Source organism: Euprymna scolopes, chromosome 32 (assembly GCF_053919585.1).
Source record: "Euprymna scolopes isolate OS-2025 chromosome 32, ASM5391958v1, whole genome shotgun sequence".
NCBI classification, from domain to species: domain Eukaryota; kingdom Metazoa; phylum Mollusca; class Cephalopoda; order Sepiida; family Sepiolidae; genus Euprymna; species Euprymna scolopes.
In genome coordinates this window covers 4,193,265-4,215,003 of record NC_136513.1, presented here as the reverse complement: position 1 = coordinate 4,215,003, position 21,739 = coordinate 4,193,265, and the positions used below count along the sequence as shown (strand labels likewise).

Genomic DNA, 21,739 nt, shown 5'->3' with positions numbered 1-21,739 from the left:
GTTTTTATTAATTATTTATATATTTGTGATTGTTTTTTTTGTCTGTAAGTTATAACGAGTTAATAACGTGTATTTGTTTATGAAATTTTAGCTTAGGAAAATATCAGTTTACAAACACGAGTATATATAAAGCAGTAGAAAGAGGACACAATATAACAGGTAAAACGCGCGCAACATGTACAGGCTACACTTATCAAATAAATGAAGGTTTTTCACTTTATAGATAAATTGTGATCATTAAAGTATTTTACTAGATGAAATGTTATCAAGACGTCTTTTACGAAAGCCAAGTATGAGGTGTGTTATATTAAACATACATATTAATCATGCAAATTTCCTATATGCATAAAACCGAAACTATATTATTACTGATATTAATCATGGATGTTGGTTATCCGTCTGCCTAGAAATAAATCTATACTATTTTTCTATCTTATAGCGCCATCAAATGGAGAAGTAGTGTAGTATATGTTTCGTTATGATACACTTCTTTAAGACATTGTCTTCACTTCTTTTTCAGTGAGGATTATAATGTAGTATCTTATTTATTATCATGTGGCTACCAGCCACACATTATCACATTCTTCGTATGGAGCAGTGTATTATAGATAAGTTCATAATAATGCCATCTTCTCACGCACTACGCACTCCTTTGTTAATAGTGTAGTGTCATATCTACTTTGTAGTTTCGATAACATTTGAGTAGGGATTAATTTTAGTTTGGATGGGTGTGAGTATATATTAGTGCGGCATTATACCACCATCTCAGCAAATATCCGTTTAAGACAGTGCAGTATATGTGTACTCATCGTGTTTACGAACTAATATAATTATGTTATTTTAAAGATGCAATGGATAATTCATGGCAAAGTAAGACCATTGTACTTGACATAAAAAGACAGAGTATGACATTATATTATTCTACAAAAACTTCAGGATTATGGTGTTAGATGAAATGCTTTTGAAAAGGTTTTTCTATCTGATCGAAGCTTGCGACTATCTCTGGAAAGTGTCTCCTCATTCACTTTCCTATTAATGCTACTGTTCCTCAGGGTTCTATTCTAAGTTCAACACTCCATTTCTCTAGATCTATGATATTCCAAATAATATAATTCAGAAGATTAATAAATATGCTTCTATTACATTCTGGTATTATAGATTGGATTTGCAATAAACAAAAAATCACTCATGTTCGAGTGTAGATTGGGGTACGAAATTCCTTATGTTATTTAATCCTGTTAAGACTCACTTCGTGCTTTTCAATCGTATACGTGTAAATTTTATTCCGGAGATTCTTAGAGACGACTCTGCTCTTGAGGAAAAATCATCTCTGAAACTTTCTGTTTTTTCTTATTAATTTATTTTCACGGAGTTCATATATAATGACCATTGTTATTACTGTTTCTCGTGAATTCGGTTCTCTCTACAGACACAATAACTTTCCACAAATGAGGTGTGTATATATATCTACGGCCCTTTAATCAGATCTTGTATGAGCTAATAAGGAAATGAAAAGAAGTTAATGGACCAATTAAGAATTTGTTCGCAAAAATATTACATCATTATTTAGAATTATAAAATGCTAGTGTGAAAACCATTTTTAAACATTGAAGTTGGATATATAGTCGTAGTTAATAACTTATTCTTAAAGATATTACGCCATCAATCAGAATTTTTATATCAGTTGGCAACACGGCTGTAACATAATCAGGACTTTTTGTATTTATGTACAGCAATCAACGTCATAAGTAAAAATTTATTTCGAAATGCTATCACGTTAGCATTCCAAATTTATATAGTGTGAAAATTTTATATAGTGTGAAAATTCGAAATGTATACAATATGAAACTCATTTTGATAATAATCAAAGTAAAACGTCTGTAAAATTAAATCAAATACTAAACTAATGTAAGCATACGGCAGGATATGACGTGATAAGCCATAATTTCTTCGGTAAGCTGTTAAATCTGTGTTGGAAACACCTCAATCACTGAACATTAAACTATTCAGTTGATTACTACTGCTCTTCTCAAATTCCTTGAATAGTTGGCAAAATTTTTAGTGAATGCAGCAAATTTCATGATCCCCCAAACAGTGGTATTTGTAGATAATAGCTACATTTCTGTCATAGCCATGTTAAGGGTTGCAAAAGAAAAAAAGAACGCCAATATAAAGTAACATCATGTATTGCAAATCATACAAAAGGTGGGTTATTCGTAGCCGATGAACGACCTCGGTTTGTCCACCGGATATCAACTGACACCGTTACGGTTTAGTTTTTCAGTAATTATTGAAGTTGGAATAGTCGATTAGTAGGTAACATAGGTTAGTTCCGCCACAACCCCCCCCCACTTCACAGCAGATAACTCCGGACGGTGTATCAGTATTTTTCATCTTTGAGTTGACCATGAAAGGTTTGGTGACTTTCATTTTCCTGTCCGAACGTTAAGGTGTTCGTGTGATTTGGAGAGGCTTAATATCAACCGTGTCGTAGAGGGTTTCAATAGGCTCTACTTCTCCCCGAGACAACTCTCCTTAGTTTTCAGTCATACGTTTGCGTATCTAATTCAAATGACTTTTGTGTGAGTCCATGGATTAGATAGATCACATTTCTGATCCTTTGTAATGCTTTTCCCAGTTTCTAAAACGAACAGTTATTTTTAGCTGCTTGACGTACACTTGTACTCAAGACTGCATTTTTAGTTGTATCATAGAGGTTCTCCTATGTGTGGTTTGTCTTGGAAGCAACTTCTCAAATACTGATCTCATTTTACGGTTAAACATAACCCCCGCTGGTGATTTGCCTGCTGGGGTGTAAGGGTTTGCCGTAACCCTGTATACTTGAAGAAACTACTGTACGTATAGCTTTTTTTCCGTGGTGATCCATAAGCCTTCCTTAATACCCTTTTTAGGGTGTCCACAAAGCGCGTTGCTTAGGCGTTACTTCTCGGATGATATTGTGAGGCTGTAAAATGTCATACCTGATATGTCTCACAAAATATTTGGAACGCCGAAGAAGTGAATTTGGTAGCATTACCACTAACCAGGCAATCAACAATACCAAAACGAACGAAACGCCCATGTAAGAAATTAATGGTTACCCCTGTGGAGGATTTCCTGCGTCTTAGTACCTCTGGCTACTTGGAAAAACTATCTGCTACAATCAAGTAATAGAATTCATCCAGTGGTCCCACAAAGTCTGTTTTGTTTAAAGTAACCTTATATATTTTTAGACAAATCCATAGTGAAGATTTTCCGCATAATTTAGAGGCATATGATGGGATAAAGCTCATATCTTTTATAGTCAAGACTGTAGTGCCGTTGCCAGAAACCTAAGAAAGCTAACTCTTGTTAACCAGCTATTTACCATTGCCGCAAAAAGAACCGAAAGTTTGGTAAACCAATCTTGGACAACGGTTGTTTGGATTTTGGCCAGGGTTTCTAGCAGCGCAAATAGCACGTTGCGTTGTCTTTGAAACACTGGTTTTTACATTCCGCTTTAATCTTAATTTAGCAGCCATTTTTGTACCAGGCCCGATGCGAATACTTCCGTGAATTATTTTTTTTTAATTCGCGATTAACGTCTCCCTTTCTGCTGGAAATAATTATAATTTTCTGCAAAATGTAGATATGTGTAGGTCTCATGTATTAAATTCATGCATCCAGTCTCACCCGAATAGGTTTCTGGCATTCCTTAATATATACACCTTTTATTTTTTCGTCTTTCCAAATAAAAATCCACCTTCGAAGTTAATTTGCGTACCGTTAACGGCCTTTGCCGGTTTGCGTGTTATCGGCAATGTAGGTTTATTCAATTTCTTCCAAGTATGTTAATTTACTATCGAAATGTCTGAACCTGGATCGAGTTGTATTTTTATTTCATTATAATGAATATTTATACTCACAAATTTTCACACACCTTTTTCGTTTCCAGTCTCTTTCTGTCTATTAGTAGGTAACATAGGTTAGATCCGCCACAGCAATTTCAAGAACTACCAATTATTGGATGAGATATGGAGATTATAGGAAGCAATTCGATTTATTATATGTTTCTCCAATCATTTGATTGTACATCAAATTTGAATATGGGATTTATCACTGATTTTACACTATGGTTTTGGCTACGTGCTATGCCAATCTATGTTTGTATGTTTTGATGGCAGTATTGAGATACATTAGGTTTTTGTTTGTGGATCCTTCTGTGGTGTAAAGTAATGCCTGAAATTATCCTCTCCAGCTTCCTTTGTGCTACTTCAAATATTTCACTCTGGCGAGTTGTCAGGACCCATATTTCACTACCGTAGATCATCACAGGTAGTACATATTCATTGAAGATCTTCTCTTTAATTAACATATTTGCTTTTAGGTTTCTTATGATATTCTTCACTTTCCCAAAAGCTGCCCATCTCAATGCTATCTTTCTCTTTATCATAGGAAGGCGATCTCCACCTTTAGTAATTTTCTTTCCCAAGTAGATGTAGCTTTCAACTTCCTCAACAATTATTGACGACTTGGCAGCGTGCTGGTATAACATCAACTTGGTCTTCCCAAAATGCATGTTGAGGCCAACCGGTTTTCTCTTAGAGTGGATGTCGTTTAGTTCCATAGGAGCGTGTGCCATCAGTACTATATTATCAGCGAAGATTAGATGTGACAGGTGTTCGTTATCGATGTTGACTCCCCTACCCTCCCATTTAATCCGACTGATTATCACATCCTGGAGACAGGATGTGAAGAGTTTTGCGCGAGATTTTGTCACCTGGGCTAGCTACCCTTTCCAGCTTGATTTTCTTGCTGTCAAGATGGAGCTTTAAAGTAGAGGTAGCTCTATTTTACAGGTCTTTCAAGTGATTATGTAGATTCAACTCCGTGTTTCTCAAGGGCAATTAACAGTTGATCAAACTCTATAGAGTCGAAAGCCTTTTCGCAACCCATAAAAGACGGGCAAAATATGATCTTGTATTCATTGGCTTTCTCTTGCGGTTGACTGACAGGCTGAATATAATCGATGATGGAGTAACCTGCTGTGAAATCTGCTTGTTCTCACAGTTGATGGCTGTCTAGTATCCCTAGCTTAGTCTTAGCAAGACTTGAGAAAATAGCTTGTATGTCACTGGCACTCGTCCTTCGTAGGTCAGCAAGATATCTTTCTGTGGCAGGACCCGTCAATCGATTTGGTACGTCTTAATTTCGCGTTCGGGTTGATATGCCGCCGTTTCGCTGATCTGTCGACTAGAAGGAAAACAATTTCATGCATACAAAGGAAAAAAACAACTCGGTTCTCTATTCTACTGATTAAATTCGAGATACAATATATATTTATATAGTTATATACAATTGTCCGTAGTTCAATGTTGAGTAAAAATAGGTTCATTTCTCTCGGTATCACGGTGGAAAGATGCGGGAAGAGATGGATGTGACGCCTCTTCAACTGTGTCGACTCTGCTTCAAACTTCAGCTCAACTCTACGCCAACTGACGCGTTCATATACTCAGGAAAGGGGTGAGACCGATGCTGCTTCCCTGACCAATCATATCCAGTTACCTCACTCCCAGGGGAGGTTCGCTCTTCCCCGTGTGCACTGTGTGCACCTGTTGTTCTGCAAGTGTTCTTATGCCCCAAAAGGTCACTCACAAAACCTCTGGTTCGCGGGCATTGTACTCAAACTATAAACATCCTTAGTCCCGATTCCCAAGTCATCCCATTATCTGAGTACAATTTAGAAAAAAAAATGATATTGCCAACGATTTTCATAACAATGAAAATCACAATCCAATCTTTCTTTCAGCAAGGTCTTTTGCCGTCGCCCGGGCACATAAACAATAATTAAAGAATAATCATATCTGACCGACTTCTCCAGCATTTCGTGAGTCTTGACATCCCCCCAGTTGGGAGCCCAATTGCCCCTCCCCCGGGACGGTCACGTCACAGAAGGCTAATCGGCCGATAGTTCGTAATATCTAGAGTATCTCCTTTCTTATGAATGATGACCACTGATGCATTCTTCCATTTATCTGGAATTTTCCACTGGAGAGCCACTTATAAAACAGTCTCAACAATAAGTTCACCACCGCTCTGTCGTACTTCTGCAGTAAAACTATCCTCTCCTCCAGCCTTGCCTGACTTCAGTCGCTTAATAGCTGCTCTCACTTCCGATGAGAGGATGGGTGAAGGATATTCCTCACATTTGTTCAGTGTGTTCAGGTTGTCCGGTGGCATAGAAGTTAGCACCTTTAAATATTTCTGTCTAGGTCATGGATGAGTATACCATCTTCTTTGAGATAGATAATAGTTCTGCTGAGACGTTGCCTTTTTTAATGGACTTAATGCCTTAATTTACTTGAAGGGCTTGTAGTATTTGTTGTTTATTGAAGTTTACGATTTCATTTTCCATTCTGTGTCTCAGAGTTTTGCATATCTCAATGTACTCGATGTGCTGTACATTTGTACCACATTTGTTCATCGGTTACCGTTTCTCTTTAAGCTGTTTTTTAATTGTAGACAGTTTAACAGAAAAGCCAGTGTATCCTTTGCTGACCCTGATGGTGAGCTGCGTCACTGTCTCTGAAACACCGTTGAAGTTTGTAATGGTTCCGGCAATACTCTTGTTGACCATAAAACTGACCACATTGTACGAGGTGTTTCCACCCGCATAGTATAAGTGGTGTCCGCTGTTGTTAAGGATGAGACATCGTTAACCCTTGCGTCTGGTCTCACGCATTCCTACGAGATCAAATTTGATCTTCTTTAGTTCATTCTCTAATTCGGTGACTCTAACGTCAGTAGACAATGGCCTCGTGTTTTACGTTCCAATATCTAATTTCCAATGGAAGCCTGTTCGAATTCAGAGATATGTATCCGCTCCCTGTTTTGTTGATGTGTCACTTGCTGCTGGAAACGGTGCGCGACGACTACTGGGGACTTATGGCTGTTTCTTATTCTTGTACGCCATAGTACTGGGGTTTACTCGCCACTTGGCTTGCGGGTTGGCGAGGGTATTTAACCCATACCTGGAGGAGGTTGTTAGATGGCCGATGGCATTTGATGCTCATCCGCCTTTAAATAGGTTTTGTTTTTATTCCTGTTGGGTGTCTAGCCACCCTCGTCATCAAGCAAGCTTGATGAGGTGTGCCTGTTTAGTTGCCGACACCGACACCATGGACAGGTGGTACTGGTTTACATGTTACTAGTAGCATTCTCATGAATGACCTGATGGCAAAAAGTAAAGTGAAAAAAAAGTTTAAGACTCCAATATCGAAATGAAGAAAATCAAAAACAAACTTTGTTATTCCTTCTGTCTTCCTTCGCTGTTTTTGTTGTTTTTTTAAACAATACCCCCTTTTACTCTCAACCGCCAATTAGGAAAGTGAAGAAAGAGTTTAAGACCCCAATATCGAAACGAAGAAAATCAAAAACAAAAAATATTCCTTCTATCTTCCGTCGCTCTTGTTGTTGTTTTTAAAAACAGCGTCCCATTCAATTTTCGACCGCCAATCAGTAAAGTTCAGAAAAGTTTAAGTCTCCAATATCTAAATAAAGCATAGAGCGCCGGATATTATCAAATGGTCACCAACCTAATACTGTGCAGACTTAACGTTGATTAATTTTGGTTGATTAGACGAAAATCGGTGTGCCAACGTGATTATGCGGTATCCATATATATATATACACTTGTGCCCGATATTATTCATACCCCTCGGATCTTTGAGATTTCTATAAGAATATTGCTCAAACCAGAAGGTAGACAATATTAAAGGGATTTCAAACAATAAATCAAGCATAAGTATTTAATTTAAACTCAACAAATAAATAAGTTATGCAAGTTTGAAACATTATACAAAGAAAAACAATAATGGCACTAGTTCAAAATTATTCATACCTCTCTTACTAATAGTCAATAGCATGCCCTTTATTCTTAATAACTGCCTGTAACCGTTTTGGATATTTATCAACAAGGTTTTTACAAGCATCAACACTGATTTTTGACCATTCTTCAATGCAGTAGTTCTTTAAATCCCTCAAATTTCTAGGTTTCCGCTTTTTAACCTCAGTTTTCAATATGTGCCAGAGGTTTTCGATAGGGTTCAGGTCGGGACTCTGGCTAGGCCATTCCAAAACATTAATTTGATTATCCTCAAACCATTTCTTGACTATTTTGGCAGTATGTTTTGGATCATTATCCTGTTGAAGGACCCAGTTTGGTCCTAAATGGAGCTTCTCCGCATCCTGTCTAATGTTTTTTCTGGAGTATCTCCAAATATTGCTGCTTCTTCATGGTTCCATCTATCTTGACCAAACTACCTGGACCACTAGCCGAAAAGGAGCCTCAAAACATTAGGCTACCACCACCATGTTTCACCGTGGGTATGGTGTTCTTTGGGTTGTAAGCTTCTCCTTTCTTCCTCCAAACGTAAGAAGCATCCATATGGCCAAACAATTTAATTTTTGTTTCGTCAGTCCACAAAATACTTGAGAAAACGGACTCTGGAGAATTCACATGTGTCCTAGCAAACTTTAGACGTGCAGCAAGGTGTTTTCCGGTGTGCAATGGAGTCCTTCTTGGTCTCCTTCCTTTCAGACCATTTTCATGCAGAGTCCTTTGCAATGTTTGCCTTGATATTTTTATGCCAGAAGACTCCAGATTTTCTAAAATATCCTTAGTAGTGGTGGTTGGATTTGGATTAACACTTCTTAGAATATTCCTGGTGGCTCTAGCAGACAGTTTCCTTTTTCTTCCTCTACCTATCAAGTTGTTTGTTGTGTGGTGGCTCTGGAATTTTTTGATGATGCTCTGTACTGTTGCTGTAGGGACCTCAAATTTCTTGGAAATTGACTTGTAAACTAAACCATCCTTATGTGAATTCACAATTTTAGTCCTAAGATTATTACTAAGCTCTTTTTTCTTCCCCATTCTAATAATTTTTATTCTTTTATTGTTTTTCAGTTGATATCATTTTAATTTCTGAAAAATGCAAAAAACGAAATGAAATTAATCAAAGGTTGTATAAAAGCATTCAAAATAAGAATCAAACAGGAAACAAACAGTCAGAAACTCGATTAATACTGAAAAAATAAGGGGGTATGATTATTTTTGAACATTGCAGATTTTATAAATAGCTGTATATTTCTTTTATTACAAGTATCCCGAGATTTAAAAATGGCGAAAATGATCAGAAGAGGTTTATAAAGAATATGTATCAATATGGACGTAAACAATAAATTCTTACAAAGTTACACCTAATAAACTCAATTTTCAAGGGGGGGTATGAATAATATCGGGCACAAGTGTATATATATATATATATATATATATATATATATATATATATATATATATATGTCTGTGTTTGTATATATATATATATATATATATATATATATATATATATATATATATATATATATATCTTTGTGTGTGTGTGTATTTGTGTATGTATGTGTTTGTTATTATTCGCGGCATTAAAAACTGAAAACCATGTCTTAATTACAAGCATTTACCTCTTTCAAAAAACATTCCGCTGATTGATCCATTATAAAAATACTGTTATTGTTCAACCGGAAATGCACTTGATTTAACTCCGGTAATCCTCTTACTTCCTAATGAATGACTATAGGCTTTGATATGATATTTGCCATGTAGTCCACCGCGGATTCATTGTTCAGAGTTAAGGGCTTAAGAGAAAGAAATGTTTGAAGTTCATACTTATTGTGTTTTTTTTTCCTACTATTTGTCACTATATTTTAAGGTCAAAATACACTCGAACGTAAATGCTACTGCGACGTAAGTATTACCAGTCGAAATGGAAGGAATTCTAATACAAAAAAGACAAGGTTAGAAAACAGTTTGATGAAATTTTCAGATCAATTGTGGAGGAAATAAATGTTTTACATTAGTGTACCGAAGGTATATTATTTAAATAATAGATTGGTGACTTAATTCAAGGGCGGTAACACATATTGAAACTACGAAAACACATACATAGTAATATTACTTCTTACAATGTCAGTCACAGATTTTTAATATTGACTTCGATGCTAATAATATATGATGTGATCAGCTGTTCTGGTACTGAATATCGGTGTACATAAACTTTTTATGTCTATCAACACCGATGAGTGATAGAGGAAAACACAGCTATCTTTGCATGACTATAATATGTGTATGTGTTAAGTAAGTTCACATGTGTGTTTTTCGTACAAGACATAAAGCAGTAGAAGCTAGCAAACAATAAAAATTGATATATCCACGTACTGTACCAAAACCATTGAAAGGCTGAGTATAAAAAGTAATAATAACTCCGGTTATAAGATTGCATAAAATAAGAGGGAAGGAAAAATAGCAAAAGTGTAATTTCACATATCTTTAAGAGACAGGTGTAAATTAGTTAATTTTAATAACAGCTAGCAATCACACATTCACCTACTTCCTTTAAATTTAATTTCATGTTTTAGAATTATCATGTTGAAAGTTCGACTGTTAGCGAAGATGTTATCGTTGGCTATTAAAAGATGGGAAATAAATTTTATTTGTTTTTGTCGTGATTAAAGACAGTAACGGTTGACTCGCGGATTGCAGATCGAACTTACGCCAGAAAATCAAGACACCTCATAATAAATTTAATTATGTAACTGTCACGAAAAATCATTAGTGATAAAACCATTAATTATCAGATGCGACCTTGTAGCTTTATGAGGGGATTTGTCAATCGTACATTTGCGCTTGTGTTTGCTACGCTTTATTAAAGAAATTATAAAATAATTAAAGACAGTGTGACATTATCAAAAAAAAAAAAAAAAAAGAAAGAAAAACGACACAATGTATCATTACAAAAGAAATTATTTGAAAACTCACGATAATTCCTGATTTTGACTTCCACTAAATTTTAACAAGAACACCGTTAGCTGATTTGCTAGCTTAATAATGCTCCTTTCCAGTTTTGACCACAATGAATGACCACAATCAGCTATGATGTTTAGACGTCATAGCTCTGATTCTTACATGATGGTACAGACCTAACCACAGTGAGAAAGGGTGAGAGTTGCTGTTGTTTTACCTTCTTTTATTTTAAAAAGAGCTATAATGTACAATTTTACAAACAACCACATAGTGATGAAAACTGCTAGAAGCAGTTTCATCTGTTCATTTATTCCATCTTTCCATTTTTGGTTCAGTGTGTGGATAATCTCTGTCAATTAAATTCCTTTCGAATTTCTCCTGCTAAAGCCTGAAAATTTCCATTCTACATGCGCGAATAAACTTATTCAGGGACTCAATATCTAATGTCAAATATTGACTAGCGATATTCCTTCATGAATCAATTATGAAACTAATATACGAATAGAATTTTTTCAGATTCCTAAGCGTAACACAATCAACCTGGATTAGTCAGCGTAATTCAAATAACAAATGTTTTCTTTTAAGTTTTTCTAATGCCTTTACGTCACGGACTGATCTTCCTGTTTAGAAGACTTCTGATATAAAAAGTTTTAGGCAATCAAATATAACGAGCATGTCTCGATCAGAAGAAATTATGTTTCATTTGGCTATATTTGTATTTGCTTTATAACAGCAATCGGTGGCAGGGACAAGGTGTAGGGAAAATGCAAACGTCATTAGAATTGCATTACTTCGTATAAACGGATTACCTATTATCTCACTCTCGGTTAATTTCGGTGTCAGCACATGTCATATTCTCACTTTTTGCGATCATCCCATTCGACAAATTTTTCTCTCCAAAACATTTTACCATTTACAACTGGTCGGATATTGTCAATTCCACATTCTGTCCATATGCTAATATCTGTCCGCGAAAGAAATTCCGTAATAGTCATCTGCTGGCGTACTAACACTATTTAACATTTCACTCGTCTTCAGCAGAAAATCCTCCATAAATGTTGTTTTTTCATTGGCTCTCAAGTACTTATCTCACCGAAAAGCGAAAAATACTGAATAAAATCATTTGTTATTTAATTACTGGATAACTCGGCCATTAGGCTTTATGTTTGTAAGGAAACACGTATGACGGTCTATGTTGGTTTTCCTATTTCGTTTTGCAACTTCTGCGTCATATCCAGCTCGCAATACTTTTCATCTCTAGCCACACAGAGGATTCCGTAATCCCTGATTTGTCGGAATGAGTTTGGTCTTGCTAAAGCCTGAAGATTTCTGTGCTCTACTAACCATATTGGCCCATCAGTCCTCAGAAATCCAGTGTAAATTAGCTCATCACTGGAGTATCTGCTAACTTTAAAAATATATATTCATGCAGTTTCGATAATTAACGAATGTATGGCCGAAATTACCAGTGCACAGAACATATCGGTCGACCAAATGCCATGTCATGTAAAAGATCAGCGACCTGCAGTGAGACCAGGCATGGCGACGGTCTATTCTGGCACGGCATGGAGAAACTCTGATATTGTTGTAGATATTTATCCAAGCTAGCATGGACGCCCAGCCTACCCAGCTCGTAAAATACGCTTAAATATGATATTTTAATTCTTGCAGATTTAGTGTATATTATTATAGAGTTAATGTTCTATCGATTTTTATATATTATAAAGTTGCGATTAAAAAAGAAATCTATATGACCTGGGTTCATCAGCTTGAATCGAAACGGAATAACAATTAAACGAGCTGGATGTAAGCGCACCGCAGAAAATAACACACACGCTATCGTATTAATATGTAGATAATATAGAGATGTGCTTTATAACATGTGTTATCTACATTTCTGTATTTATATGTATGAATTGCTATGTTTTGCGTGTATGTCTAAGGGAAGTAATTCAACATACATTTAAGCGGACACAATAATATTTGTACTGTTAATATTAGTTAATTCCAACTAAATGAAAACTAATTTTTCAAGAGTTATCTCTATGTTAAGTTATACTTGGGTATATGTATATATATCTGAGTGTATAAGATTCCCTTTCAAATTAATTAACCAATCGTCATAAATTCTCAAACACTGCTGCTAGTCGAAAAGGTAGATAATATATGTATAATTCAACTTATTTTTTTACAAAAAAAAAAATGAATATGCGTTAAGCTTTGTATGCAAATTCAAATACTTTGATATTTTCGAATTGTCTTAATAATGACATTGATTAATAAAATTTAAGTTTAATTTGAGAAGTCTACATTTTTATAGACAAAACATAGACACATAATCATGTTAGGCAATAAAAATTACTTTCTCTTTAATTGCTTGTTTTTATTGTCTTATACCTTCATAATTTTTGTTTGTCAAATCATGTACTCATATCTATATTTTCTATTCATTTAGGTTAGTAGAAATCATTTTCTCTTTTTAAGTAGTGCTAATCTTATCTTGTCTGGATTTTATATTACGTTTACAGTAGCTTTTTGCCCGAGGACCCGCAATTTGATGTTTAATATCACACATATTATTCGAGTCAGATGCCATATCCAGCTTTTTTTCTGTCTGAAAAACCGACATTTCCCGGCTGTGTCCCGTTTCTACAATCATCAGAAAGATTTGGTCAAAAATGATCTTTTTTCTTGCAGACGGTATGTTTCAAGGCTAATACTGAGGGGAAAGCTTGAATGTTTGCAAATTTAATGCTTCTGTGATGCTTACTACAGAATGGCGTCGTAGTATTACATAGTAGGGAAACTACGATTCTAAGTAGCGATTAAGAGTATGAAGTTTCACTAGGGTCACAAGATAACTTATGTGAAAATAGAATTGTACTCAGAGACAAGTGACGTGAGTTCAAGCGGAAGTGATAAGCCAAACTCCCTAGTGAAAACAAGACTAGAACAATATGAGGATATGACAAATTAGTCGCGATTTCGTGGGAGAGGAAACTAAGGTTTTCATGCCAGTTCTCTCGGGAAGTACTACAAATGAGACATGGCTAAATGATGTAGAAACTGATAAATTTAACGAATGTTATCGATATCTGTTCGTTTGCACGTCACCCATTCTGTTAGATAAAAAATAAATTTTAGCAGTAAATGATATTCATTAGTTTCTCCCTTTCTTTCTCTCTCTCTCTCCTAAGTTCATTCTATCCAATAAACGTGAAGAACACGTTTATTTCCCGCAAGAGAAGTAGTGTTCGTCTTTGTGAAACGGGTGATCATTAAATTAGACGATCACAATCACACATTAAAAAGAGAAACAAGAAACGATGAAGAGAATAAAAAAGACTTCGTTAAGACATTCGAGCAAGTAAGTATTAAACTATTCTTTATTTTGTTTAGTTTTATAATTGCTCTAAGATGAAAAGTTAGTATTAAGAATCTGATTTCTCTTTCCAAACACTAACTTTTTAATGCTGACGCAGCACAAACGTTGAAATAAAGCTTGTAGGACCGACAGAGAAATTGTCCTGAAATAATAACGTTTATATTGGGGACATATAGACCTTAAGTGTTGTAGTTTTTGAATCGCCTTGAGACGAATAATTTGGCATGGAAGCTGTTTGTTCCGAGTCAAATCATTAATCGTAAAAAAAAGTATACCGGAAAGAGGCGGTTATTAATGAGGTTGGTTGAGCGCATGATACATACTTTGTTGAAGATACAGCTCGAGTGGTCGATCAAAGCCTGGACAGTGGAGTTATTCGGCAACCAGAAAAAGTGACCGCATCTTCAAGAAGATAAAATGATTAAGTCTAGACTTAAACCACGAGGTGCCTTAAATAAGTTTCTAGACTTTTTTGTATAGGTATTCAAAATTGCCGTACACTCTTGAAATTCAGTACATATTTTTATACATCTTATGAGATTACTGACCAATTTTCATTATTTAAGGTTCAATAAACAGCAGGATTTGGAATACACTCTACTTAAGCCTGATTGTCACAGCTGGTGAATTTCAAGAATGCAATCTGGACGTGAGGACACTTTAGAAGAAAAATATGCAATAAAATTCTGTTTCAAAGCTGATAAAAATTTAAAAAGAATGAGATGCTGCAGACTGCTTTCGGACCATTTTGCATAAATCGAGCATCAGTTTTTGAGTGGCATAGAAGATTCAAGAAAGGCAAGAAATCTGTGAAGGATTATGAGAAGTGTAGGAGGAGTAAGGAAGTTAGAACACCAGAGTTGTATTGGCCAATTAAAAAAAAACATTGATAAGGAACGTCATATGTCTATAAGTTTGATGTCAGTGTGCGAACTGTACATACGATTATTCGAGAGGAACTGAAAATGCGGAAGATTTAAATGAATGCATTAGTCCACAACTCCATCCTTGTCACAGACTATTTGACCAAGATGGGCATCAAAACACTTCCTCACCCTCCCTATAGTCCAGACCTTGCTCCCGGTGACTTTCGGTACTCCCTAAGCTCAAGGAAAACCTTAGAGGCTTTGTTATGAGACAATTGAGAAGATGAAAGAGGCATGACATGCTCACACAAGAGGACTGCCATGGTGCCTTCCAGCACTTGTTGGAACGGTAGAACAAGTGCATTGCTGCTTGAGGAGATTACCTCAAAAGGAACTAGAGTTTCATGTGTGAACAATCAATAAAAGTGCCTACACGAAAAATGTCTGGAAACTTCTTGAAGGCACCTTGTCCTAAAGTCAATCACACAAGTGAAAGATATTGCGAGTGTTATGCCTGGATATATTATCACTATGAACTGTGTATGAAATCTAAATGCAAAATGGTCCAGTTTCAAATAAGTTTGATCGGTAATTTAATACAGATCAGTTAATTACATGCTAACAAATATCTGAATATTGTGCAATAAGTACCTTCGTTCAATAACATTTAATATTTCTTTGGCAAAATATTTTCACGGGATCGGATGTATCTATTAAAACGGTAACCAATTGTAATTAAATGTTAAAACAGAATATTTGCTAATGATTCGAAGACCTCTGATTGCAACATTGCTGTTATATATAATCAAAACAAAAACAATATTTTTCTTAGGATGGAAAATCCTTTCTTTGGTCGCTATCTGGAATTTAATGTTATACATAATCAGTATAGACACAAAATATTTACTCATGACCAAATGTGTTTTATTTAAACATCGCTTATTGGAGTTTAAATGTATCTAGATACAAAACTAAAAAAGCATATCAAATAAGTATTACTGCAATGTTAAATAATTGGAGTTTAAATTTATTCATAATCAAATTAATTACAAGTAAAATTTATTTTAAAACCATTTAAAAAGTAGATTCAGTCTCTTTCTTTCTTTCTTTCTTTCTCTCTCTCTCTCTCTCTCTCTCTGCTGGTATATAATTTATCCATCTGCAGGCCATTTATACTAGTTCCTGTATATAGACATAGGAACAATGGAGATAGCTAGCTTCTAAGCGTGCTTCCATGCCCACCAGCATATTGAGGCCCTTGAGCCTTTGAGCCAATCCCTAGTATGAATAATGAGCTTCACTAGTTTATGGCTACTTTAGAAAAGGCAAAGGCTTTGACAGTGTACCTCGAGAAAAATACGGTTTGAAGTCCCAATAGGCAGATAGTGACACCCTGCAATACATTTACAACACGGCTGACACCGACTGTATTGAATTGCCTCTCCGTCAGACTGTCTGCAAGAACGATAGGGAGACTCTGCTAACTGGGAAAATATAGGTTTCCTTATTACCTTCCCGAGCCTAGACATTAAAGAGATCACTTCAGCTTCGCTGTACCAGCGTAAAAATAAGATGCGAAATCCGCAGGTTTCAATTATAAGCTTAAACAGAAGAGAAAAGAGAAAGACAATAGGTAAAAAAAGAGAACTCATAGACGAGAGAGAGAGAGAGAGAGAAAGAGAGAGAAAGAGAGAAAGAAAGAGAGAGAGAGAGAGAGAAAGAGAGAGACTCTGACTCTGCAGCCCCCACCATCCCTACTGCTTACTATACTCGCAGGAAGTGCCAACAAAGCTGCAAATCCAGAGTTAGACAATATTATAGCCACAATAGACGATGTACGTAGTGTATCAGACTAGGTGCAAAACGCTACTGTCTCACCAAATCATCATCATCATCATCATCATCATCATCATCATCATCATCATCATCATCATCATCATCATCATCATCATCATCATCATCATTATTCGCAAATAACATAAAATATAATCAATTTATATTCTGTAATATAATGGACGGTGAATGAAGACCCTGCATTCTATTTAATACAACAGAGGGTGTTCAAAAAATAACGCTTCCTATTTTTATTTCACCCGAATGGATGAGGGGATTGCAGATTGCGTTGTTATCATGACCGAACTTATGCATTCATATCCAGACAGTTGCCCCTCTCTCTCTGTTGGAGATATTGGCGATGTGAAACTCTAAGAAACATTCGTACTGTGCATGTGCATCAAAAGCAGACATAGCTTATTTAATGCCACCACGAAAAAAAAAAAAAAAAAAGAGTCAATCGATCAACATTCACCTGCGCTTTTTGAACGTTTACGAAGCCAAGTGATGTCAGTACGGTTATGAGACGGGTTCCTCAAGTTTAGAGTGGCGACAAAGATGTGAATGACAACGCTCGCACTGGACTTTTCCAACCTAAGCATCAAAAGAGGCAAAAGAGTTAAAAATAGGTTGCATTACGATTTGAACAACCATTGTATATGAGAATAGATGAGATGTAAATTATTTTTCCTCTTTTCTTTTCTCCTCCACTTTTGCTATCGATTTTACTATTGGCTGATTATTTCCAGTTTTATATTAACTGGCTTCTTTAGCGTTTGAGTATATTTGATGGACTGAAAAATGATTGGACACCCGATTTTATTAAACTAGATAAAACAGATGTTTTTTTTTAATAATGTCTTTGCTTGCTTGTAATGCCTATTCAGTAATTTATATTAACCCTTCCAGAAAAAGGTCAGTGTCTTTTTTTTTCAACGTAAAGCTTTTATCTTTTGCAAAGGTTCCTTATTTCATGGTGTACATTTTAAAAAAAATAAACTACTAGAATAATCCATACTTTAGAAAAAAATAAGACAATTCTTACTAAAGCTGGTACATTAAATGAGCAGAATAAAATGTATCAAATTTGAAAAAGATATAATCAATAAGCCCACAATTATGTTTGATAGGCACCAACGATGATAACTCTAAATTAATAAATGCTAGCAAAGAAGATAATTTTTTAAATATATTTTTTAAATATCGGGATGGTTTATTTCCCTTTTCTGACAAATTTGATTCGGTGTGTTCTCATGTGCTATCTTGGCATAAATTATTTTTTTATTTATTTCAAACTTGCGTGACAAACACACCGAAATATATATTAAAACGTAAACAAACCAACCGACAGAGAGAGCATTGTGCGCGCATCTAAATTCAGCTGTGTTAATTCGATCTATGGATCATTACGAATGCTTATAGACCAAACAACCACATAGCCTCTCAAAAATAAACAGCGTGGGTGCAGCTATACAAAAAACAAACAAAAACAAGTAAAAACTGAGTAATATAGAAACACAGAAGAAATGAAAACAATGAATCAATAATTTGTCAAAATGTTAATTCATTTTTATTCGATCAGAAGAATTAACTGCTTCAACTTTTTCTTTAAATTGGCGCTCCAGGCTTTCTACAACAACATCAACCTACTTCCAAACAGTTGGATCTCTGCAATAATAATAATGATAATGATAATGATAATGATAATGATGATGATGATAATAATAATAATAATAATAATAATAACATTAATAATAACAATAACAATAATAATAATAATAATAATAATAACAACAATAATAATAATAATAATAATAATAATAATGATGATGATGATGATGATGATGATGATGATAATAATAATAATAATAATAATAATAATAACATTAATAATAACAATAATAATAATAATAATAATAATAATAATAATAATAATAATAATATAAATATATATATATTTCCGATTTTTTTTCGGATTTATGTTAGCATATTCTTTATTATTGGTTTTATCGTATTCTTTTTATTTTCTTTTAAATTTAATGAGTTCTTATTCTTCTTATGATTTAGGGCGACCAATAATTTAAAAAATTGGCATAATTATTATATGATTAATTCTACGTATGAAATGGGTGCTGTCAAGAATGGGAGATCTTAACACACTGAGAATAATAAACGGTTAGATTAAAACATTTATATATATATTATATTAATTTATATATATATATTTGTATATATATCTGTATATATATATATATATATATATATATATAGAGAGAGAGAGAGAGAGAGAGAGAGATAGATAGATAGATAGATAGATATATTTATGTTGGCCAGATAATAGAAACATATTCAAATATACCCCCATTTATTCTACATTGTTTTCGTGATATATTTAACCAACGAAGTTTCAACTTTCAAAATCGGGAGTTAGTGTTTGATTATTGAATGAATGTGATTAATATTCCCAGTGTGAATTCATTCAATTCCTCAAACTAATCGTAATATTAGAGTGATTATTTGAGTGATAAGCTCCTTTGAAATTGCAATTAGCACGTACTTTTATAGTCAGGTATGAAAGCTTCGAGCCCAACAAGTAAAACAGCACTCTTTATCTCGAATAATAAAAAAAAACATTCCTAAATATTATAATTTAATCGTGATGCTCTTGACCAATTATTTAGTTCTTTCAATCTAACATAACTTTCAAGAATATTTTACTTTTGGTTGCGAATAGAAACTATTATGAATATCGATTATCTTTCCACAAGATTAATTGTAAAACTCACCTCTAAGAACTTTAATGGCAATTGTGTTCAATAAGTTTAAGCCCTGGTGTATTCCATCGTTGACTGAGTACTGTGATGTCACACTGCTTTAACTGAAATTAGAATAAAAATATCAAGCTCATATAAAGTTTAATTTATTAATGAAACTTAACAAACGCTTATTTATTAATAATGTAGTTAAATGTAGTTAACCCACTGGGAAGGATTTGTGAATATTTTCTATTGTCAGTATATCTGAATTTGAAAATGAATATTTTAAATATGAGACTTTTTTTCAGTTTAGAGACGTTTTTGCTTTCAGTTCAATTTTTAAACATGAAGTTGACACGTATTATTTGGATTCTTCAGACTGTTATTTGCACAACGTTTCGGTGGATGTAACCTCCGACCATCTACGGGTGTACCATTTGTCAAACTCGGGAATGTTTCTGTCGAACTTGGTAATTGTGACGGAACAGTAGTTCGATGAATCCAAAATAACAAGAATAACCAATCCTCATCTAAAACATTCAGAAACAATAAAGTTGATACATTTTCATTTATGTTGAACTGCTTTTAATTGAAGTACTCATTTTAAATGTTGTCCAATATTATTCTATTTATGTTTTTTTACTTTGAAAATACTTTATCTTTGTATTTGAAATTTAATATTTTGGATGTAAAATTTTATTTTATGCTTTTAAAAGTTGCCATTTTAAATTAAAAAGTTAAATATTGTATCATCCTGTGTATTTGACAACTTTTATTATTGTTTGCTGCTATTTTCTAATGATTTTATTTTCTAATGATTTTATTTTCTAATGATTTTATAGATGCAACATGTTTACGTGGTACTAGTGCAGAGAGTGATCCGGACGTAACTCAGCGACTGCTCGGCTGTCACCGGAACACTGACGTCAACAGCCGGAGTAAGCCGAGCGTCGCAGAGGAAATTAAGCCGAGCGTTGCATAGCATTACAAGAAAAAGAAAAGGAAAACTGACCTTAACTTTAAAGTTTTATTACCGATAAAGGAAAATGGTGTAATATTTTATTTTAATAAATATGTTTCTTATGAAAAAATAATTTTAAAAAATTGTTAGTTCAATAAAAGGTTCACTCGTAAGTCCAAAACAATACTTTCAAAATTTTTTTCTTTTTTTGTTACAAGAAAAATAGAAACAAAACTGTTTCTTTTGAGGGGGGGGGGCTTTTTTTTAAAAAGTTTTATTTTTAGTAGAAAAACGTGTAAACAATGTTATTTTACAAAAAAAAAATAAAATAAATAAACCAAACTGTGTGGATGGGGGTGGGAGAAGTCTTTTTTTTTAAGGAAAACGTGAAAAGTGAAACATTTGTTCCTTTTTTGAGGGGGTGGGGTTATGTTGTTGCTTCCTCAGACTACAAAGTGGACGCAGAGGTGATAGCGGATGTGCAAGGGAGCAGCTTGTCATCAACCGGGTAGCTTTCGGCGATTTGAGCTAAGATGGAGACAAACGAAGCATTACCAAATCTTTGCCTCCACATAAACTCTAGGAGATATGTGTCCAAAAGCTCCCGGTTGGTCCCGCATTCAACTTTGTTGCGTTGTTTCGCTTCCTTCCACATTCACTCCGCATGATTCGTCGTAGCCTTCGTTTCGGGATCTACAAAATGAAGGCTGTGGTTCACCGTCAAATGGCGATACCCCTCTCCCCCCACTTTTTTGTATGCCTTCCAACAGTCTGATACGACCGTGGTCTCCGGCAGAATATACTGTTTTATTAAGGGAAGGAGGGTTTCTGCATTCCGGTTTGATACACTCACCAAGAAACCCTCATTTTCGGCGGGGTCGTATCCACCGAAGACCCAGACCGATGTGATTAGTCGGTCTACGTTATGTTTTCGGCGATTAAATACTACCTCGTCTATTTCCACCGTATGGCCTGGGCCCCCTATCTGCCGGGGATTTCTGAGAGAATATTCTCCACAGATGTCTCTCAGGAAATTTTTCCAATCGGCGATGGTGTGTAATGACCTTAAACCGTATTCGCGTTGGAGATCTTTTTTCGTGG

At 34.7% G+C, this 21,739-nt stretch overlaps 1 protein-coding gene across 1 annotated transcript in view; it reads right to left on the bottom strand.

Annotated features, from left to right (window-relative positions):
• Nucleotides 1-18,468: 18,468 nt before the first annotated feature.
• LOC145256189 (uncharacterized) overlaps nt 18,469-21,739 on the bottom strand; it is a 57,922-nt gene continuing 54,651 nt past the window's right edge. The window contains exons 6-7 of the mRNA XM_080114777.1: nt 19,708-19,799; nt 18,469-18,589 (exon numbers count right to left, since the gene is read on the bottom strand). Of these exons, the coding sequence (XP_079970903.1) occupies nt 19,719-19,799 (81 nt within the window). The 3' untranslated portion in view covers nt 18,469-18,589; nt 19,708-19,718. The remainder of the gene's footprint in view (nt 18,590-19,707; nt 19,800-21,739) is intronic.